This window comes from Neoarius graeffei, chromosome 8 (genome assembly GCF_027579695.1).
Source record: "Neoarius graeffei isolate fNeoGra1 chromosome 8, fNeoGra1.pri, whole genome shotgun sequence".
In the NCBI taxonomy this organism is placed as follows: domain Eukaryota; kingdom Metazoa; phylum Chordata; class Actinopteri; order Siluriformes; family Ariidae; genus Neoarius; species Neoarius graeffei.
This window is the reverse complement of record NC_083576.1, coordinates 2,934,438-2,957,789: the sequence shown is the minus strand read 5'-3', so window position 1 is coordinate 2,957,789 and position 23,352 is coordinate 2,934,438. Positions and strand designations below refer to the sequence as shown.

The following is a 23,352-nucleotide window of genomic DNA, read 5'->3' as shown; positions in this document are numbered from 1 at the left end:
AGTTTAAAAATTGAATAACAAGAAGCTCTTCTTGTAATAATGAAAGGTTTTCTATTAATATTCAGATGCTTTTCTCGTAAGAATGAGATTTTTTTAAATCATGAGATGTTTTCTTGTAATAACAAGGGGCTGATTTATTTTTTTCTTGCGTGTCAGCACTGCACCTCTCTCCTAGAGTTCTTCACAATCCTATAAATAGAGCTTTTAAAATACAGAATATTTGGTAAGAGCATTTTTTGTGTGTGCTGATTTTTTAAAAATAGCAATACTCTGTTCCAAGTCCTAGCTTGTGCTGGCTAAGTAACCAGCCTTGCTCTCCTTCCAGATTAGATTTATTATTCTCAGTAATACAGATGTAATAAAGTTTGGTGTAACTCTGGTGATGAGGACGTTGTTTATCTTTGAAGGCACTTGAGCTGCTTGTGTGACTTGACTGTAAAGTGGAACGTAACGTCACACACCACTGAACGTCCCAAACACACACACAGTGAACTTTAGTAACAGCAACCTTCATATGTTGGTAATGAAATAGTTTTCTTTCATCATGTAAATCTCCTCTTATATTCTAGACTCATTCTCATCAGTACTTTGTCCTCCGTGTTTGCTTTTATCTTATTCGTCACCGAAATTGTGATCAGATCAGGAGAGAAACACGTTCTTGATGTCAAGCTTCATTTTTTTTTTCTGAATTTTTTTTTTTTCCCTTCAATTTTGGAAGCTGCTTCCTGCAGAATTTCATGTAGAACACAAGCTCTCGGTAGATAAAGTGTTTGATAAATGACTGTGGACTAGTAAGACCTTACACCTTTTGCTGTTATCACACACACACACACACACACACACACACACACACACACACACACACACACACACACACACACAGTACTTTGTGCAGATATCTGACTTCCAGACTTTCACATGTGTAGATTATTTTTGTTGTATTCTCTTCAACCATGGACTCTGTCCTATTGTTTGGCCCCTGATTATCTCACTTCCCCTCTGAACACACACACACACACACACACGCACGCACGCACGCACGCAGATACACACACACACACACACACACACACGCAGCGTTACTGTCGTTCCACCAATTGTCCCTCAGGCTCAGTTCAGAATATTATTAGCATGTGAGGAAAAAAGTTCATTGTTCAGATTTTTGTTTCACATTGAAATAATGAACAAAATGTCAGAGGGTGGAACAGGTGCCTCTACGGATAAGAGATTATTTTAACTCTAAACACAGATGGAGTGAGTTAACACACACACACACACACACGTTCTTTTAAAATGTCAAATGTTCAATCGCACAAATAGAAACAAATCAGCTGAGGCATGAATGAATCAGATCAGATTTAAATGAATCGGATCATACAGTATATGAATGAATCAGAATAGATTGTAAATGATTCAGATCAGATATAAACCAGTCAGATCGGATATACTGAATCAAATCGGAGACAAATGATTCAGATCAGATATAAATGAACAGATTAGATTCACATTAACCATATTAAGTAGGAATATAAATGAATGAAATCAGATGTAAATGAATTGGCTCATATATGAATGAATCATATTAGATGTAAATGAATCATATCAGGTATAAATGAATCAGAATAGACATAAGTGAATCAGATCAGATATAAATGAATCAGATCAGATTCACATGAATCATATCAAGTAAGAATATAAATGAATCAGATCAAATATAAATGAATCAGATCAGATTCACATGAACCATATCAAGTCTGAATATAAATGAATCAGATCAAATATAAATGAATCAGAATAGGTGTAAGTGAATCAGATCAGATATAAATTAATCAAAATAGACATACAGTAAGTGAATCAGATCAGATATAAATGAATCACATCAGATTCACACAAATCATATCAAGTATGAATATAAATGAATCAAATCAGATATAAATGAATCAGAATAGATGTAAGTGATTCAGATCAGATATAAATGAATCACATCAGATTCACATTAACAATATCAAGTCTGAATATAAATGAATCAGAATAGATGTAAGTGAATCAGATCAGATATAAATGAATCAGATCAGATTCACATGAACCATATTCAGTCTAAATATAAATGAATCAGATGAGATAGCAATGAATCAGAGTAGCTATAAATGAGTCAGATCATATAAGAATGAACCATAATAAATATAAACGAATCAGATCAGTCGATCAGGAGTAGCATTGAGGGAATCTATTGTGCCAAGGGTGTTTAACACCGGGCTTCTCGCGCTGTCAGATTTTATTTAAACTCCTATAAAACCCATCAGCGTGTGTCGACACGCACAGTGTAATTGGGTCACTGAGAGCTGGGGAGCAAATGGAGATTCAGTTCTGCTCTTCTGAATGGGAAAATCACATTCTGTGTGTGTATGTGTGTGTAAGGTGATATAATTAAACAATCAACGACAGTGACTTAAACATCCTAAAGTGCTTTATTCCTCTTAAACCACAGCAGTTTAACCAGTGATTCAATTTTTTTTTTACTGATTAAAGAATGAAACATACTTTTTATCCATTTATAATTACACTTAATGTTCCTGTTCTCACATTATAATAGCTATAAACTCTGGAACTCTAAAATTCCAGCTTCACCTCTGACTGCTACAGAGCACTGACACTGGAGACTCCTTCCAGAAATGTTACGTAAACACATTTCTCCTTACAGAAAACTTCAGCACATCAACACCGCTTTCTCAAAATGAACTCGAATATTTCTCAGGAGGAACACACTGGGAAGCATTATTGCTAAATAGTGCGCACTACCAGAGGGTTAATTGCAGTAGAAGTGATTTGGGGGCAGAACGAGGTGTCAGACTGACAGATGGGTTTGGGGCAGGAGTGAATAGGGGGAGGGGAGGGTTGAGGAGGGGTATTTATGGGGGGGTATTTGGGTTTGTAGGAGCTTTAACACTCTCCTGTATGGGTCTTTTGTTTGTTTGAAGGCTCAAGTTCATTTCCATTTTTTTATTTTTCACTTTCAGTCTCATGATGTGAGAGTTCTAATTTTACTGCACATTTGCACTTATCATGGTTTATAATGGTGAAAGTTCCCCAAAAAATGATGCATTGATGTGCAACTACTCATAAAATTATACCAGTTTGTTTTAACTCTACATTTTGGTGTTTTGAGATCATCTGTTCAGAGAATTATTAATTATAATTATTAAAAATAATAATAACTGTTAATATTACTACAATATAGTTATAGTTAGGGTTAATCAGGTGAGTGGTTGTGCCTATTTCTTTGGATTTTCTGCATTAAAAAATTGAATGAAATCGAACTAAATCATCCTCACACAATCACATTTTTCTGAATTATTCATGAGGTCATGAATGATGCAGTTTCTTTGCAAATTATAATACTGTATATCATTTTTTTTTTTAAATTTGAAATAAAATGAAGCCTGTTTTTAAAATGGTTTTAAATCTAAAATATTTATTTATCTTTCCATTTAATTTGCTTACATTTATTTTGTTTAAATTTCTTTAAATGTAAATGTTTTGTAAAGAAACATACAGTATTCGTTTTACTCCAACATGAATGAACAAGGCCTCATTTTTTAAAATATTTTTTTCCTCAAATCAAAATATCAGAAACAGTAAGGTCTCCTAAGATCCAATAAATGTAGATATTAAACATTAATCGACATAGTAACATATAAAGTCACCTCTTTTTCTGATAAATGCTACAATGGATAAAGGGCATAGAACAGAATTAATTACTGAACAAATAATTGAAATAAATGTGGATTCTTTTGAGGGATGGATTTTTAATTAAGAAATAGTTATTAGCTTAATCTGATGTGTTTTTGAAACCAATGACTGTAGAAACCATGGACGATGTATCGTCTCTAAAAAGTGAAGCCACCACAGGTCTAGCGCCCCTGCTGGCTGGCTGCAGTATAATGTGTAGCTTTGCCCATTCTGCGTGTTTCAATTACAAAATCACTCATTATCCATGTCATTTTTCTCATCTAAACTGCGTTTCCATCTACAGTGTCTAATTTGAACATTTATGCTGATATCCACACATTTTATCTTCCCCCTAGTCTGGCTAACGCAACTTCAAAGCTCTGCGAGCATTGGTCTGGCAAAGATATTAAGCCCAACCGTTTCCCAAAGCGCGTGGTTGACCCGCCTCCCTGAAATGCCTCAGTTTGCTACTGGTCGAAGCCAGAAAAGGCTGTGACGAAGCTTAAACCAATCACATCACTCTTTCCTCTGACGTATGTGACGCGACGGAAACTGCTTGAGTAACAGGAAGAAGATAAATACCTCCAGGGCTGCTCTTTGCTCCGTTTTCAATGAGAACTTCCTGTTGAATGCTTTCAATACAGCATCTACCGCTGTGTCAAAGGCTTGCCGCTGCTCCATGTTCGTAATGTTTCTAGTGAATGAAGCGCTTCCGGCATAGATTCTGTAAACAATCTATGGCTTCCGGTCGCAGTTCTACTACGTCACTGCCTTGAACACGCCTCTACCCAGGGCCGTTGGAGATGCTCAAAGTTGATTGGCTCCCGATTTTTCGGGACCTTGGAAGAGCTGGAGATAGCTTGCCTTGCCAGACTAAGTTCGCAACAGGCCCCCGTGTTGCGTCACACTTAGGATGGGCGGGCCCAGGCTATCTTCCCCCAGAAATTAGTTTTTAAAACATTATTCTACTATATTGTAAGAAGGCGTGGCGACACTTGTAAATGAAGTGATTGACAGCCTCTGTGACGTACTTGGTATTAAGAGAAGGGGCAGGGACTCTCATCTCTACTGCGCCGACTCTGGCTCAACGTGGAAGAGGAATTTCAGCTTCGTTTTTACAGAACAGAAGACAATAAAGCCACGCTGTCCATGGTTTTTTTTTTAAGTCATTGGTTTAAACAAATCTCCTTATGTATAAACATTCAGTTTTACATTTTTCTTTGCTTTGTTACAAATCTCAAAATTTCAATCCAAACTGAGCTGTAAAATCCATGATTGTAACCCTCATGATGTTTCTTGGGTTTGAACTGAAGACAGTCAGGCTTAGTGTTTATGGTGATGAGCAGGTGAGGAATGAAACCCTCATACTGGACTGGATGGAGATCAAACGCTTTCAGGAGTCAGACCCTCACCTGAAATATTTAGCGAACATAAACCAGACACTAAAACAAAAGCAGCCGATGACAGTCCTGTCTAAATATAGCAGTTAGAGTGTCTGTCCCATCACTGCACACTGAACATGCATTAATAATGTACCATCACACAGCAGTGTGTGTGTGTGTGTGTGTGTGTGTGTGTGTGTGTGTGTGAGAGAGACAGACAGACAGACAGACAGACAGACAGGGAGAGAGACACAGACAGACAGACAGAAAGAGCAAGAGAGAGAGAGAAAGAGAGACAGAGAGAGTGAGAGAGAGACACAGAGAGAAAGAGAGACAGAGAGAGTGAGAGAGAGACACAGAGAGAAAGAGAGACAGAGAGAGAGCGAAATAGACAGACAGAGAGAGACAGACAGAGAGAGAGGTTGTAGGTTTATTATGTGGTTATTATCCGTGCCGTTCCCCTGTCAGCTGTAACTCAGCACCGCTGTAACACACATCAGGAACAACTCCAGCTTTTATAGACTCAATTACTGGAGAGCAGCAGTGTGTTATATTCACACACACACACCAGGAACATAGATAGATACAGTGGTGCTTGAAAGTTTGTGAACCCTTTAGAATTTTCTATATTTCTGCAAAAATACGGCCTAAAACATCATCAGATTTTCACACAAGTCCTAAAAGTAGATAAAGAGAACCCAGTTAAACAAATGAGACAAAAATATTATACTTGGTCATTTATTTATTGAATGAAAATGATCCAATATTACATATCTGTGAGTGGCAAAAGTATGTGAACCTCTAGGATTAGCAGTTAATTTGAAGGTGAAATTAGAGTCAGGTGTTTTCAATCAATGGGATGACAATCAGGTGTGAGTGGGCACCCTGTTTTATTTAAAGAACAGGGATCTATCAAAGTCTGATCTTCACAACGCATGTTTGTGGAAGTGTATCATGACACGGACAAAGGAGATTTCTGAGGACCTCAGAAAAAGCATTGTTGATGCTCATCAGGCTGGAAAAGGTTAGAAAACCATCTCTAAAGAGTTTGGACTCCACCAACCCACAGTCAGACAGATTGTGTACAAATGGAGGAAATTCAAGTCCATTGTTACCCTCCCCAGGAGTGATCAACCAACAAAGATCACTCCAAGAGCAAGGCATGTAATAGTCGGTGAGGTCACAAAGGACCCCAGGGTAACTTCTAAGGAACTGAAGGCCTCTCTCACATTGGCTAATGTTAATGTTCATGAGTCCACCATCAGGAGAACACTGAACAACAATGGTGTGCATGGCAGGGTTGCAAGGAGAAAGCCACTGCTCTCCAAAAAGAACATTGCTGCTCATCTGCAGTTTGCTAAAGATCATGTGGACAAGCCAGAAGGCTATTGGAAAAATGTTTTGTGGATGGATGAGATCAAAATAGAACTTTTTGGTTTAAATGCGAAGTGTTATGTTTGGAGAAAGGAAAACACTGCATTCCAGCATAAGAACCTTACCCCATCTGTGAAACATGGTGGTGGTAGTATCATGGTTTGGGCCTGTTTTGCTGCATCTGGGCCAGGACGGCTTGCCATCACTGATGGAACAATGAATTCTGAATTATGCCAGTGAATTCTAAAGGAAAATGTCAGGACATCTGTTCATGAACTGAATCTCAAGAGAAGGTGGGTCATGCAGCAAGACAACGACCCTAAGCACACAAGTCATTCTACCAAAGAATGGTTAAAGAATGAAGTTAATGTTTTGGAATGGCCGAGTCAAAGTCCTGACCTTAAAGGATATGGGACATGGATTTTTTTCTGGGTATAATTATGTATAAAGGACATAAGAAATGCCATCTAAATCACTGCAGGGCGTCAAAAATGTGAAAATCATCACATTATTCAAGTTTTTTTATACATCAGCGTAAAACAAGGATTCGTTAATGAGCTAGGTGGTCACGTGACCCGTGACGTAACAAAAACTCTCCAAGGAGCCAGCGCTTGGGAATCTAATGTAAACAGGTTACCGAAATGGACACCATCGACAGTGACATTCCCGATGTTTCACAGAGATGTGAAGTTAGACCCTATCAATTCGAACCGATAGCTGGAAATTCACATGAACATGGATCTTGTCTTTACTCTGACGGGTCAGATGATTCTGAGAGTGAGAGTTCATTCAGTCCCCATGAAACTGAAAGCGGTCGGCTCGATAACACTTCCTGGTAAGTTAAAAACAATTCTGCTCAAAGGCTAATGATCTGTTGAAAGAAGTATTATTTTTGTATCATACATTGAAAGTTCATCATAGATCTAGCTAAAGTCCGTTGCAAGCTAGTTTTTTTTTGCTGATATTTTTCGAGATTGATTGAGATACAATGCTTCCAGAGTCCATTTACAGAAGTAAAAGCAAAACAGTAAACGATAGATAATAAAATTACATAAAATAAATGGGGAAGAAAAATAATAAGAATTAAACAATAGTAGAAATAAAATATAGAATAATAAAATGAAATAAAAGTTCAAAAAAAATCTTCTACAACTTCACCACAACTCTTCGATTCGGTACATAAACAAAGAAGGACAGATATGAGTGATTCCACGCTTATGGGTACTGAAATGGGGACATGAACTTATTCACCTAAAACCATTTCTTTTTTTACCATCAGGTCACAAAACATGTAATCTTTAATGAACGATATGTTAAAAGATAACTTTAATTTTCTGAGATGTAATAAAAACATATTTATATGCCAAAGTCAAGCCTATGAGTTCCAAAATGATGTCTGTTACATTACTTCTGTTACGATTGTCCATCTCGCGTCTGTTACAAATTAATTACAATCTAGCTCTATACCATGTTAATCTTATTGAAAGAATGTGTATGTTTATTCTACTACACATGTTTATTAATTATATTTGCTAAAACATCACCTTCCTATGTTTCAAAAAGTAATTCTACATTGTTAAAATTGAGAATATATATGTCCACAACACTTCTGTTACGTTCTGACTTTGGCATATACGTATGTTTTTATTACATCTCAGAAAATTAAAGTTATCTTTTAACATATCATTCATTAAAGATTACATGTTTTGTGACCTGATGGTAAAAAAAAGAAATGGTTTTAGGTGAATTTTCAAAAATAAGTTCATGTCCCCATTTCAGTACCCATAAGCGTGGAATCACTCATATAAGAGTAAATGAGTCAGAATTATGATAATCAATAATTGATACACCCAAAATTATAATACTAATCCTTACCTCGGCTTTTAGACGCTTAGCGAATGCACCTCGTGGTGGCCGTAGCACTTCTGGTTTCACTCCGCCGTCTTGTTCCTGAATTGGGACGTTGGGAACGGCTCCATCTTTAAGTAGCCTCTTAAATTTGGCTTGGCAATTAATTTCGTTCAGTACCTGAGTATTAAAGTTGAAAGAATCCTCTGTGAAATGGTCCGAACACAGTTTGTGGGAAACAGTAGGTGCAAAGTTTTTTCTACGGCAGTAGTGAGCCCACACTTTCCTCAGCTTCGGGTCCTTGGGGAATGCAAAAAAACTTACTCCAGGGCATTTCCCATTGGAATTATTGCAACCATAAGCAGCACAATACACCATGATGTCCAATGTATGATGTCCAATGTACGTTAAAGACTATAAAAACAATTTTCTTGTCATCCACTTCTCCATTCATCTACCTGCTTGTGCTGTGCCCGAAAGTTTTTGTGACGTATGATCAAGTGACAGTGGCTCTTCCGGTTGTAGAAAATGCATATCGGAAGTCGAGCAGAAATGCCATATAATCATCACGAATATAACGATTTCACTGAATTTAATAGATGATTTTGTATTTGTTGATGCAATTAATTCATATTTTTAATGGAAAGAAACTGATATAGCGTGCTTTTATGTTTCATGTCCCATATCATTTAATCCAATTGAAATGTTGTGGAAGGACCTGAAGCGAGCAGTTCATGTGAGGAAACCCACCAACATCCCAGAGTTGAAGCTGTTCTGTACGGAGGAACGGGCTAAAATTCCTCCAAGCCGGTGTGCAGGACTGATCAACAGTTACCGCAAACGTTTAGTTGCAGTTATTGCTGCACAAGGGGGTCACACCAGATACTGAAAGCAAAGGGTCACATACTTTTGCCACTCACAGATATGTAATATTGGATCATTTTCCTCAATAAATAAATGACCAAGTATAATATTTTTGTCTCATTTGTTTAACTGGGTTCTCTTTATCTACTTTTAGGACTTGTGTGAAAATCTGATGATGTTTTAGGTCATATTTATGCAGAAATATAGAAAATTCTAAAGGGTTCACAAACTTTCAAGCACCACTGTAGATAGATAGATAGATAGATAGATAGATAGATAGATAGATAGATAGATAGATAGATAGATAGATAGATTGTATGGCCAAATGTATGTCCCCCCGACCCTCACACCCATATGTTCTGTTGAACGTCTCATTCTAGATTTATTCTCCTTCACTGTTATGAGTTCCACTCTTCTCTTCTCTTCTCTTCTCTTCTCTTCTCTTCTCTTCTCTTCTCTTCTCTTCTCTTCTCTTCTCTTCTCTTCTCTTCTCTTCTCTTCTGGGAAGGCTTTCCACTAGATTTTGGGGTGTGATTGTGGGGATTTGTGTTCATTAGTGAGATCAGACCCTGATGTTGGTGATGATGTTGAGGCTCCAGTTCCAGTTCATCCCAAAGGTGTTGAGTGGAGTTGAGTTCAGTCAGGGCTCTGTGCAGGACACTCAGGTTCTTCACTCCAACCTTCACACACCACGTCTTCATGGAGCTCGCTGTGTGTCCAGGAGCATCATCATGCTGGAATGGGTTGTAAGTGATTCAAGGGCCTGATAGAGCCATCAAACTAGATGAAAAGTGACCCATAGGACAAGGCACATTACTATCACATCACAAATAAGCAATGATGACTAATTAATTTGACAACAACCTTATTTAATTAAGCCCAAAACATACACATTAGTAGGTGTCTTAAATGCATCCATATTCAGAGAAGTGGGAAATACAGATTATGTTACATTACAGACATGCTTATTTATCCAGAGTGACATACAACATACTCAGAACAGCCTGGGGAGCAGTTGGGGTTAGGTGCCTTGCTCAAGGGCACTTCAGCCATTACTGCTGGTCCAGGGAATCAAACCAGCAACCCTTTGGTCCCAAAGCTGCTTCTCTAACCATTGGATAGGAGAGAGTTCCACATCCTACTTATTCCAGGAATACGAGAAGAGAGATGGAGCTTGGTGTTAGACTTTGGCATGATCACAGCATATGGGTGGCCACTTACAGTCGATCGAGTTCCTGTTCCTCTGGGTCCACCTGTAGGCAATTAGTTCCAGTGAAGGGAAACTATAATGTTACAGAATACAGAGACATTATACAACTGTGTGCTTCAAGGTTTATGGTAACAGTTTGAGGAAGAAACACATATGGGTGTGATGGTCAGGGGTGCACATACTTTGGGGTAGATAGATAGATAGATAGATAGATAGATAGATAGATAGATAGATAGATAGATAGATAGATAGATAGATAGATAGTGGTGATTCCTGTCTGTTTTTGCTCCATAGCCTCCAGCTGAGTCTGATCTCACATTTCTTTCTTTCTTTCTTTCTTTCTTTCTTTCTTTCTTTCTTTCTTTCTTTCTCACTGTCTGTCAGGATGTATGGAGTGCTGTCTGAAGTGTCTGCGTGGGATCCCATACCCATCTCTGATCGCCACCATCCTGCTCTATGCGGGCGTGGCTCTGTTCTGTGGGTGTGGTCATGAGGCTCTCTCCGGCACTGTCTTAATCCTACAGAACTACTTTGAAGTGATCAGGTCTCCTACAGACTCGCTGGACGTCTTCACCATGTGAGCTCATAATCATAATAAACGATCCAAACGTCACCCGGAGAAGTAACTACTGATCTCATGAAGTTCATGATGTGCTTGTTTCATTGTAGCTGGTGTTTAGTGAACATGTTCCACTGCCAGAGTCAACCCTTATATTCATATTAGTGAGCAAAGGATTATTTCCTCATTATGATCATACCACTGGGTCACAATTTCGTACATAAGATTTAAATTATTTATTATGCAAATTAGCTGTGAAGGAGTAAAAACAAATATTCTACTATTGCAACATTAGATCTTTTTGGTACTTTATTTGTGTTAACTGTGAAAATACAGGAAAAAAAAATATAATGCTGGTTTCATCCTTTTATGGGTTTTATCCCAATTTTAAAATGCACTTAAACAAAATGATATGCAAATACATGCAAATTATATGAGACTTTTTGACTAGCCACACCTACAACATAGGCTCAATTATCTAACACTGTGTGTTAGGAGTGTAAGTCTGTTACCATTTCAATCAAATCAAATACAGGTCACAACAACAATGTAAATGAATGAACTGAAAATGAGATTGCGATCTGAACAATATTGCAGATGAGCGTTTAATAACGGTTATATACGTACGTTTAAGCGAGTGTCCATTACAGTTTGTGTAACTCCTCTTCTCTTTCCAGCATTGACATCATCAAATACGTGATCTACGGCATCGCCTCGGCTTTCTTCGTCTATGGGATCCTGCTGATGGTCGAGGGCTTTTTTACAAGTGGAGCCATTAAAGATCTGTATGGAGATTTTAAGATCACTGCCTGCGGTCGCTGCGTTAGTGCATGGGTATGGAGTCCTCCTGAGATTTACCCAGATATACAATAAACACACAATGCATAAAGTTTGGTACAGTCATTGGTTGAAGCGTACAGCTGTGCGTCATCAGCATAGATTAAAATTAATACTGTGTCTACAAAGAACTGCACCAAGAAGTAAACTATATAATCAAAGAATAAAAAAAAAAAAAAAAAAAAATCAGTGGTCCAAGAAGAGAACCTTGAGGAATATCAGACTTAGGAAAATCATTAGGGTTAGGGTTATGAACTGGAAAAAGAAGAAAAAATAAGTAGCGGTCAAACAAAAGAATCTTAAGGAACACCAAAGTTATGTTTGTATGTAGAGAAGTCAGCATTAACTTTTACAAACCAGATAAAGAATGCTGTATCACTCTGTCACACAAGTCTATAAAGCTAGTGTCTGTTTTCAGGTTTGAACCAAACATCCAGCTGTGTGTCATCAGCATAAATATTGAGTTTTTGTATATTATACACATACAGTTCTGCGCAAAAGTCTTAGGACCCCTATTTTTTTTTTCTTTCATACAAACTTTGTTATACATTTCTACTTTATGACGTCTACATTATCGAGTCAAAACATTACAAAAACATTTTAGAGTTCCAAATGTTCTGGGGTTTTTCCAGCACTAATTAAATGTTATAGAAGAAGAAAAAATAGTTTGTTTTTTCTCTGAGCAGCATATTCCATAAGAGAGCACTTTTCAGATGAAAAAAGAAAGCATAATGAAGGCTGCTGGGTTTTGGTGTAAAATGAAGAAGTGAGTGTGACAGTCAAAGTGTCCAGAAGAACTGGGGCTGGTTCTGTAAGATGCTCAGGAAAACCTACAGATCATTTCCACATCAAACTGACCTCACTGGACCTGAGATGGATTTTTTTAATTTTTTTAAAGCAAAGGAAATTCCATCTCACATCATATATTGACTTTGTTTCAGTTATTATGGCTTACTGATTACTGTTTAGTATTTTTTTAGATTAGATTAGATTAGATTAGATTAGATTAGATTAGATTAGATTAGATTAGATTAGATTAGATTAGATTAGATTAGATTAGATAAAACTTTATTGATCCCTTTGGGAGGGTTCCCTCAGGGAAATTAAAATTCCAGCAGCCTCATTACAGATAAACAGAGAATAGAAAACAGAGAAAACTTCTAGGTAAATTAAGTATTTACACAAATATAAAAAAAATTAGATATAAAAAAAAGTCCAGCAGGAGAGGTATTGCACATTATATTGCACATTGTCCAGTATTACTTTTAGTCAGGCTAGGCTGCTGCTCCTTCCCATCCTCTGTCCTCCTGTTCGTTGCATGTTTTCATATGTTAAAGTTACTTTATTTATATAAAAAAAAGAAAAAGAGAAAACCTAATAACTGAATACATACAAATTTGACCAAAAGTGTGAGTGTCATGATTTGTTTTGGATTTTGTTTGCTTGAATTTGAATTTGGAAATGAATATATTTAAAATTCTAGATTTCAAAATGGTGGCACGGGGGGCGTCGTGGCTCAGGTGGATAAGGCGCCATACCATAAATCCGGGGACCCGGGTTCGATTCCGACCCGAGGTCATTTCCCAATCCCTCCCCGTCTCTCTCTGCCGCTCGTTTCCTGTCGCTACAGTGTCCTATCCAATAAAGGTGAAAAAGCCCCCCAAAAAATCTTTAAAAAAAAATGGCGGCACGGTGGTGTAGTGGTTAGCGCTGTCGCCTCACAGCAAGAAGGTCCGGGTTCGAGCCCCGTGGCCGGCGAGGGCCTTTCTGTGCGGAGTTTGCATGTTCTCCCCGTGTCCGCGTGGGTTTCCTCCGGGTGCTCCGGTTTCCCCCACAGTCCAAAGACATGCAGGTTAGGTTAACTGGTGACTCTAAATTGAGCGTAGGTGTGAATGTGAGTGTGAATGGTTGTCTGTGTCTATGTGTCAGCCCTGTGATGACCTGGCGACTTGTCCAGGGTGTACCCCGCCTTTCACCTGTAGTCAGCTGGGATAGGATCCAGCTCGCCTGCGACCCTGTAGAACAGGATAAAGCAGCTACAGATAATGAGATGAGATGAGATTTCAAAATTGCAGTTAAAATCTTGTACAAATTGAAGACAAAATCCCACACTTTCATTCACACATATGTCATAAGTAGCCTATTAATGGTATGTATGCACATTTATTTTACCCCCATGCCAATAGATCTGGTCTAATATTTCTGATCACGCTGCTGTTTTCCAGTTCATCATGCTGACGTATATTTTCATGCTGGCCTGGCTCGGAGTGACGGCTTTCACCGCTTTACCCGTTTTCGTCTACTTCAACATCTGGACTATTTGCCAAAACACCACTCTACTGGAGGGAGTGAGTCTGTGTCTGGACCCACGCCAATTCGGTAAATAGATCTACCAGTACCAGTGCAGAATTAATGGCACCCTTTGTAAAGATGTAAATAACTGTAGTTAATTAGTTTAATCTCAGACTGAAAATATAAACATTAACCTTTAACCTAAACTTTAAATCATGTTAAAGCAAGTCAACACATCCTTAACAGGCTTTCAGTCATCCTGGGGCTTTCCCAAAACAAAAATATAAAATGTTGGAAGTGGTTCAGGGAACAGTTATTACATTAACATTTAAATCTTCAAGGAATTTCCTCCTTTTGTAGTCACGTCTAAAGCATTTTAGCACATGGGAAGGTAGAAAGGGCTTTTTTTTATTCTTTGAGACAGTCTGTGTTTAGCACCTACAGTCTGTTCTTCTCACAGTGATCAATTTAAACATAATTTAAAAAAAAAACAGAAGAAAGTTTCATTTCCTCAACAAAAGTACAGGTGCTTGATGAACATTTGTCATAGTTTATTTTTGTATATGCACAGTGGTATGCAAAAGTTTGGGCACCCCTGGTCAAAATTGCTGTTACTGTGAACAGTTAAGCAACTTGAAGATGAAATGATCTCCAAAAGGCATAAAGTTAAAGATGACTCATTCCCTTTATATTTTAAGCAAAAACTTTTTTTCATCTTTTACATTTTCAAAATGACAAAAAAGGAAAAGGGTCCGAAGCAAAAGTTTGGGCACCCTGCATGGTTAGTACCTAGTAACACCCCCTTTGGCAAGTATCACAGCTTGTAAACACTTTTTGTAGCCAGCTAATAACCTTTCAGTTCTTACCTGGGGGATTTTCACACATTCGTCCTTGCAAAAGGCTTCCAGTTCTACAAGTTTCTTGGGCTGTCTTGCATGCACTGCTCTTTTGAGATCTATCCACAGATTTTCAATGATGTTTAGGTCAGGGGACTGTGAGGGCCCGGGCAAAACCTTCAGCTTGTGCCTCTTGAGGTATTCCATTGTAGATTTTGAGGTGTGTTTTGGATCATCGTCTTATTGTAGGACCCGTCCTCTTTTTAACTTCAACTTTTTTACAGATGGTGTGATGTTTGCTTCCAGAGTTTGCTGGTATTTATTCGAATCCATGCTTCCCTCGACCAATGAAATGTGCCCTGTGCCACTGGCTGCAACACAACCCCAAAGCATGATCGACCCACACCCATGCTTCAGAGTCGGAGAGGTGTTCTTTTCCTGGAATTTGGCACCCTTTTTTCTCCAAACATACCTTTGCACATTGTGGCCAAAAAGTTCTATTTTGATTTCATCAGTCCACAGGACTTGTTTCCAAAATGCATCAGGCTTATTTAGATGTTCATTTGCAAACTTCAGACGCTGAATTTTGTGGCTAGGACGCAGGAACGGTTTTCTTCTGATGCCTGTCCCATGAAGGTCATATTTGTTCAGGTGTCGCTGCATAGTAGAACAGCGCACCACCACTCCAGGGTCTGCTAAATCTTTCTGAAGGTCTTTTGCAGTCAAACAGGGGTTTTATTTGCCTTTCTAGCAATCCAACGAGCAGTTCTTTCAGAAAGTTTTCTTCATCTTCCAGACCTCACCTTGATCTCCACTGTTTCTGTTAACTGCCATTTCTTAATAACATTACGATCTGAGGAAACGGCTATCTGAAAACACTTTGCTACGTTCTTGTAGCCTTCTCCTGCTTTGTGAGCATCAATTATTTTATTATTCAGAATGCGAGGGAGTTGCTTAGAGGAGCCCACGGCTGTTGATTTTAGGGACAAGTTTGAGGAGTCAGAGAATTTATACAGCTTTGAAATCTGCATCATGTGACCTTTCCTAACGAAGAATTTGAACAAGCCACAGCTCAATAAGCTAATTAAGGTCTGGAACCTTGGTAAAAGTTACCTGAGAACTCAAATGTATTGGGGTGCCCAAACTTTCGCATGGTGTTCCTTTTCTTTTTTCACTCTCCAATTGTACAAAACAAAAACAATACACAAATCCTGCAGAAAACGCTGAAAAGAAATGTGTCGTCTTTACCTTTATGCCTTTTGGTGATCAGTTCATCTTCTGCTCACTTAACTATTCACAGTAACAGACATTTTCTCTTATTTTATTTCATTTTTAACTTGATCATAACTAATTATACATGCGGTAAAGTATTCAGTAAACATGTTTTAAGAAGGTGAGATATTAGTAAATTGCAGGCTGTTGTGAAAAATATATTATTTACATAAAAGTGTTCAAATATGTGGTGAATAACAGAAAAACAAGCAAATAAATAAAAATATGACTATTACTTAAACTAAATGTATTATCCCATTGTTGTAGTACAATTTATTATTATTATTATTATTATTATTATTATTATTATTATTATTATTGACATCTTTTAGGTGTTGTGACTATCGGGGAGGAGAAGTCGGTGTGTTCAGGATCCGAGAAATTCTTCAAAATGTGTTTATCTAAAGAGGTGCATTTCAAACTCAACCATTCATTTATTATTGAAGCTGTAAAAATAAAACACAGTCTTTAATGTGAGTGAAATATGGGGTGTGTCCACAGCTGGATATGACCTTTCACCTGTTTGTGTGTGCGCTGGCTGGAGCTGGAGCTGCTGTCATCGCCATGGTGAGTTCACTGTAAATCTACAGCGCATTTTACACAAATAAATAAATTAAAACACACAGTGACGTGAATTATAGCGAGGATTCCTTTAACTAACATTATTTATGGTGTTAGTTAGATAATATCCATGAACGTTAGCATTAATAGACCATCAATGAAAGACATGAACATCTGTATCCCACAGCGCTGTTGGATCCTGGATTCTGATTGGTCGGAAGGTGCAGTGTAGATTAATGTGTTATTGTTTGTACAGTAACAGCTAATTCACAGGGATGTGTACGGAAGAAGCTGCACATAAACAGATTAAAGCTAGACGGCCTTTCAATTTCATAAAATCGGTGAAATTTAGTTCCGTCTGAAACGTGGTGATTGTGATATCTGTTTATTTCTGTAATATCTCACAAAATATCAGGCCATTCTGTGGCTGGGAAGTTATTTAATTTGAGGGGATTAAAGCAAATAATGTGCATGAAATCGCTCGCTTGGCGCAGTCAAGCAGACAGAGGAAGTCCGTGTGCGCATGCGCAGGTTTACCTTCTTCTTCTTCTTTTGGGTTTTACGGCAGCTGGCATCCACAGTGTTGCATTACTGCCATCTACAGGTTTCCCTTTGAGCGTGCACTGACAGTTCCATCATTCTGTCGCTAAACGAACAGCTGATCACACCGAGGTGCTCGCTGAGCGCCCATATTTATTAGTTTGGTCCTGCGTTTCCTTTCCTTCATATATAACATAACGTCTTTTCTTCTCGCTTTCTTTCCGTTACTGTAGTCGCTCTTTCACGTTTCATTCGCACACTCACGTCCTCCATTTTTCTCTCCTGTTTCAAATTTATATCCCACAATGCCTTGTGCGAACGGGGAAAGCCCACCACGTGATGCATGATGTAGTATCTTGAATTGGGTCATGGGGAAGCAGGAAAAAATAGCGGAGAATTTAAGGCCACATGGAGATAAATTCATTAATTGTTTTATTTAACAAATTATAAAATTGGAAGTCTGTGATTCGAATTCAGTAGCTTTTAGTCACTAAACCAAAATAATTGGGTGTTGGGAAAAATCTTTTTATGACCTGCACTTGGAAAATCTGAAAGGCAGTACAGCTTTAAAGATCCTGTGAAATCATTAACACACTGAAGTTTTCTGGAACTTATGTAAGATTTCTGGAAGGAGTCTCCAGTGTCAGAGGTGAAGCGGTAACTTCTTCAGGACAGAGGAGCTGATGCTTCTTCATGTCTTTTGGAAACATGACAAGCTGCTTTTTTGTCTTTTTAACTTCAAGAGGGAGAAAAAAAGAGGCTGGTGAGAGAATGGCTGTTTATTGTTGCTATAGCATCCAGGAAGTGAGAACAGGAACTTGTGAACATCTCATCTGTAGCCGCTTTATCCTGTTCTACAGGGTCGCAGGCAAGCTGGAGCCTATCCCAGCTGACTACGGGTGAAAGGCGGGGTTCACCCTGGACAAGTCGCCAGGTCATCACAGGGCTGACACATAGACACAGACAACCATTCACACTCACATTCACACCTACGCTCAATTTAGAGTCACCAGTTAACCTAACCTGCATGTCTTTGGACTGTGGGGGAAACCGGAGCACCCGGAGGAAACCCACGTGGACACGGGGAGAACATGCAAACTCTGCACAGAAAGGCTCTCGCCGGCCACGGGGCTCGAACCCAGACCTTCTTGCTGTGAGGCGACAGCGCTAACCACTACACCACCGTGCCGCCCCTGAGTGTAATATGAAATGATTAAAAATGTGTGATCGGTATGACATGAACCTTTGCTAACTTCCTGTAGTGTAAGAGGAAAATAAAACCCAGGTCGTGGAGCGAGCAGTGAGGAAGCATGGCTGAGTAGATTAAAGCGCCCGTCTTTTCAGGGGTGTGAGTTCAGATCCCACTGTTTCCAACAGGCTTTATGGGTCAGTCTCAATGGTCAAAGGCCAATTCATACTTCTGTGTCAAATCTATGCTGTAGTCTGATGTGCACGTCTGCAGAAGTGCAACTATAAACCAGGGCGACGCAGACCGCAACAACGGATTGGTCCACTTCGTAGATTAGCATTTCCTCTTGCACATTTCCAGCTGCTTGTTCTTCTCTGTAAAAATCATAAATCCACAATCATGATATTGTGCCAAAACACTTCAGAAATGTTTCAGTAAGAATTTGTTCGGTTTATAATTAATCACACAAGGTTTCTTTTCCCCAGTAAATTTGCTTCACAACAACATTTTATCTGCTTTATTGTCTGTTTATTCTTCTGGTGTGTTTCATGCAATCGCGCCTCCTAGAGGAGACACGCACATTACATGCAAGGACAGTACACCCATCCACCTGCTGTGTGATCCGGTTCTCTAATCAGCTGATCCCTTGATGCATCAAATCACGCAACTACAAATCACGAGCTTCAGTTAAAGTTCACAATGTTCAAACATCAGAACGGGAAAAATTGTGATCTCACAGCGAAGCGTGACTTTCTTTCACTGTGGTATGGGTGTTGGTGGTTTGAGCCAGATGGTAGTTGGTGGTTTGAGTATTTCAGAAACTGCTGATCTCCTTCTGGGGTTTTCACACACAACAGTCTGTAGAGTTTACACAGAATGGTGCGGAAAACAAAAAACAAACATTGAGTGAGTGAGCGACAGTTCTGTGGGTGGAAACAAACGCTTTGTTGATAAAAGAGATCAAAGGAAAATGGACAGATTCAAAGTAGTTCTAACATTTTTTTTGCCAGGAAGGATGTAGTAACCCATATAATCACTCTTTACAACCGTGGTGAGCAGAAAAGCATCTCAGAAGAACACATTGGGTTCCACTCTTGCAGCCAAGAACAGGGATCTTAGAATCAACAACAAGTTCTGATTAAAGTGGCCGTAAATCAGCCTTTAAAACCCAGGTTCGGATCTCAGCACTGTGAAACTGCCCCGTTTGGCCCTTGAGCAAGGCCCTTAGCCCTACCTGCTCCAGAGGTGCTGTATGTTGCTTGACTCCAGCTTCCTAACAAGCTGGGATATTTGAGGAAAATGAATTCCACTGAACTGTAATGTTTATGTGACATGTAAAGGCTGCTTCTGTTTCATTTTTTCCCATTAGCTTTGATTTATGTATCGAGGTTTGACTGCAGCAAAATGGCTGAATTACATCACTCACTTCAGCTCGTCTGTGCTGCTCTGCATGTAAATACCAGAGCACAGGGATGAGTCATTCCTGCCCTCGCTAGGCAGCATGGGAAACTGAGTTCGTATTTGTCAGGGTTGAATAAACAGCGCTGTTAAGAGAGTGGGCGGGGCCTCAGTGTACAGGTCACTCTCCATTTGGTTCTGCATCTGCTTTTCATATTTTCCTCTCTCTCTCTCTCTCTCTCTCTCTCTGTTTCGATCTTGGAGAGATGTGGGGTCTGTCACTGAGTTGCTATGGAAACTAAAAGAAGAAGAAAGGGCCCGTGAGCTTGTTGCAAACATCGCTCAGTCATTTGTAGGCGTCCATTTTCTGAGAGTGAAAGAGAGCGATGATGATGATGATGATGATGGACTCATCACTTTCAAAAACTAAAATGCAACTTGGCTTCGCTTATTGTGAGCATCACAAATAATTTGCATACATCTGATGAATAACAATTAACGATGTTTATAAATGGCTATGATAAACACAATGCACAAAAATGGAAGCTGTTCAAACACTTAAACAAAAAGAAAAACCTCCATTCATTCTCTATGAGGAGGGACACTGGGTGTGGCCTCTATCAGAAATTTGCATACATTTACATGCAAATGATATAGATTTCTTATAATATACAAACACAATGCATGAAAACACATTAAAAAATAAGAGATGAATCCTTTTGCTTTGTCTGTGAGGAAACAAATAGCATGTGGCCTTTTGCAATCTAGCATAGATCATTTACATACATTTGCATAATTGTGATTTATGTATCGCCTATGGCACAATACATACAATGAAAACATCACATCAAACACAAATGCAATCTGGCTGTCGAAAGCTGTGGGCATGGCCTCACTCAACATGCAGCTTTAAGGAATGTATATTAATAAAATAGCACATTTTATATAATATAAATAGCTTTAATTTTTCAGACGAAATATGCACAATTTGTACATTACATCTGACATTAATTACATATTCATTAGTTATTTTACACTGTTATGAATATGCATTGCAATGTGTTATGAATATGCATAAACCGTACATAAATCATCATGCAAAAAATTGCATACTGTGTAGCTGACACGTGCATATCTGACTGCATCATCATCATCATCATTAGATTCTGGTTTTGATCCATATTCATTTTACGCTCATAAATATGCAAATATTCAACAAACTCAGCTACTGATGTCTTAACATATAATGAATTGTGCACACACAACACACACAGAAAGCACACAAACAAACAAACAAGACAAAGACACACACACAGCAACACACAAAATACACAAACACGTAGGGCTTTTGAAGTGGAAGCGTCCCGCTGCGGTACAACACTGCCTCCTGCTGGTGTCGGAGTTAAATTTAGCTCAGAACGCTGTGACATCATCGAGGCCTCACAGAGCAACAACACTGAAACAGGTGGCAAACAAAATGACGGGAAATGAGCAGGAGTGTGTACGACAAATCACACACCTTCAGAACAAACAAACAAACAAAAATCAATCAATCAAGAAAACGCAGCAAGAAAATATAAAAATGCATCAAGTTAAAATTAGGAAGGGGCGGGACTTATTGAACATTACATACTCGTTGCTGATTGGATGCATCACACATCAATCTGAGAGCCGACAGGAAACAGAGAGCTGGAGGAAGGTTATGACAAAACGAGCGTAAAATAGCCTGTGATTAGCTGTGTTCAGTTTTTTATTAAGGATGTTCGTACGATGTTAGTTTAGAGACGCTGTACGGGGAAACATTTGTACGAGGAACGTTAAGCCAGTATCTCACTGGGCTGCGACAGCCTGCGACTAGTTGGAGACACAACAATTGCGATAAAATATGTGAATTAGCGACAATTTTCACTTGGAATCACACTGAATTGATATTCGCATATTTTCCCGCAATTGTTGTGTCTCCAACTAGTCGCAGGCGGTCGCAGCCCGGCTTTCCCTCGGCAGGCAGGGAAGTAGAGGAAGCCTTACGGAAACTGGCTTGAGAAGGGTTCGCGACAGCTTTGCGACACCACCGACGCATTTGCGGCTATTTTGAGAGAAATTTTGTGGCATGAATTTTTTGAACGTGTTCAAAAGTTCAGCGACGAAGGAGCGACACTTTGTGACTTATGCGAGGAAATTGAGAAGCCCCGCGAATGTTTCAAGACACTTTTGAAACTCTCTCGCGAATGATGTTCGCAATTTGTCGCAGCCCAGTGAGATACTACCCTTAAAAAACACATCACATTTTTCAGAAGAAAGATTTATTCCTCACGATGAATGATAACATGAGTAACTTCACGTTAAATCATTTTCGATCGACTCGATAACAGAGTAAAGTGCAATTCTGTTTGTTTGTGAGTCATGTGACGCAGCTTGTCCAATCAGAAATGAGCACGTGATATTCAGATTTATTTAAAAATTTTGTAATCAAATAGAAATTTAATAACGAGTTTCAATCCATCTTCAAGGTTTAGCCTACAGCTATGCTTTAAGCTTTCAGAGGCGGGGCCTCGAGCGAGGGGCGGGGAATGAATACGGTTAAACCTAAATACGTTTGAATGTGACGTGACTTGACGTTTCCTGATGTCTCTGATTTCAGATCCACTACCTGATGGTTCTGTCGGCTAACTGGGCCTATGTGAAGGACGCCTGTAAGATGCAGAAATACGAAGACTGCAAGTCCAAAGAGGAGCAGGAGCTGCACGACATCCACTCCACACGCTCCAAAGAGCGACTCAACGCCTACACATAAAGCAGGAAGTAGCACAGGAAGGGGCAGAGCCTCAGGCACTGGCTGGTGCCATCCAATGACCAATGGTGTGTCACATGACCAACCCCATGGCCAACCCTATGATTATTAATATTATTATTACAGTTATGTCTAACTAGTGGTGGATTTTTTTATTTGATATTTTTAATTACGCTTACATGAGATTGTCAAGAAACGTTTATAGCTTCATCTTTTTCAGCCACACTATAATAATTTTCTTTCTTTTGATTTAAGACGTCAGTATTAACGTGCGGGTCGGTTAATGGGTATAAAGCACATTTTATTTCATGTGTGTTTGTGTTTCCAGTGAATTCCTTTTAAAAGAACTTCGCACATGAACAAAAAGAAAAGGTTAAAAAAAAAAGTTTTTTGTTTTTTTTGTTTTTTTTTAATCTATGAGAGTTTTGGCCCAGACGCAGCAGACTGCTTGTACATTCTGCATTATTTTGGAAATAAAAAAAAAGAGTCAAAAAACAGAAAAAAGAAAGACAAAATTAGAAAGAAATAATGTAACAAAGGGTTTATTTATTATTTTTCTACAGATATCATTACAAAACATATCCAGACAAAGGAAAAAAAAAAAGGTTATGAGTTCTTTACTAGCAGTTGCACAGCTGACAGTGTTTTTACCCCTGTTTTATTTTCTTAC

General features: G+C 38.8%; 1 protein-coding gene across 2 annotated transcripts in view; it reads left to right on the top strand.

The window, feature by feature from the left end:
• gpm6aa (glycoprotein M6Aa) overlaps positions 1 to 23,352 on the top strand; it is a 31,301-nt gene that overhangs the window by 5,901 nt on the left and 2,048 nt on the right. Inside the window, exons 2-7 of one of the 2 annotated variants that reach the window (XR_009655189.1) lie at positions 10,792 to 10,984; positions 11,644 to 11,800; positions 14,029 to 14,182; positions 16,536 to 16,612; positions 16,705 to 16,770; positions 22,533 to 22,750. Coding sequence is in view for 1 of the 2 variants with exons in the window: in XM_060927220.1 (XP_060783203.1) it covers positions 10,792 to 10,984; positions 11,644 to 11,800; positions 14,029 to 14,182; positions 16,536 to 16,612; positions 16,705 to 16,770; positions 22,533 to 22,685 (800 nt within the window). In the remaining variant the exon portion in view is untranslated. Of the gene's footprint in view, positions 1 to 10,791; positions 10,985 to 11,643; positions 11,801 to 14,028; positions 14,183 to 16,535; positions 16,613 to 16,704; positions 16,771 to 22,532; positions 23,349 to 23,352 lie in introns of those variants that run through there. The other variant, XM_060927220.1, reaches the window with a different exon arrangement.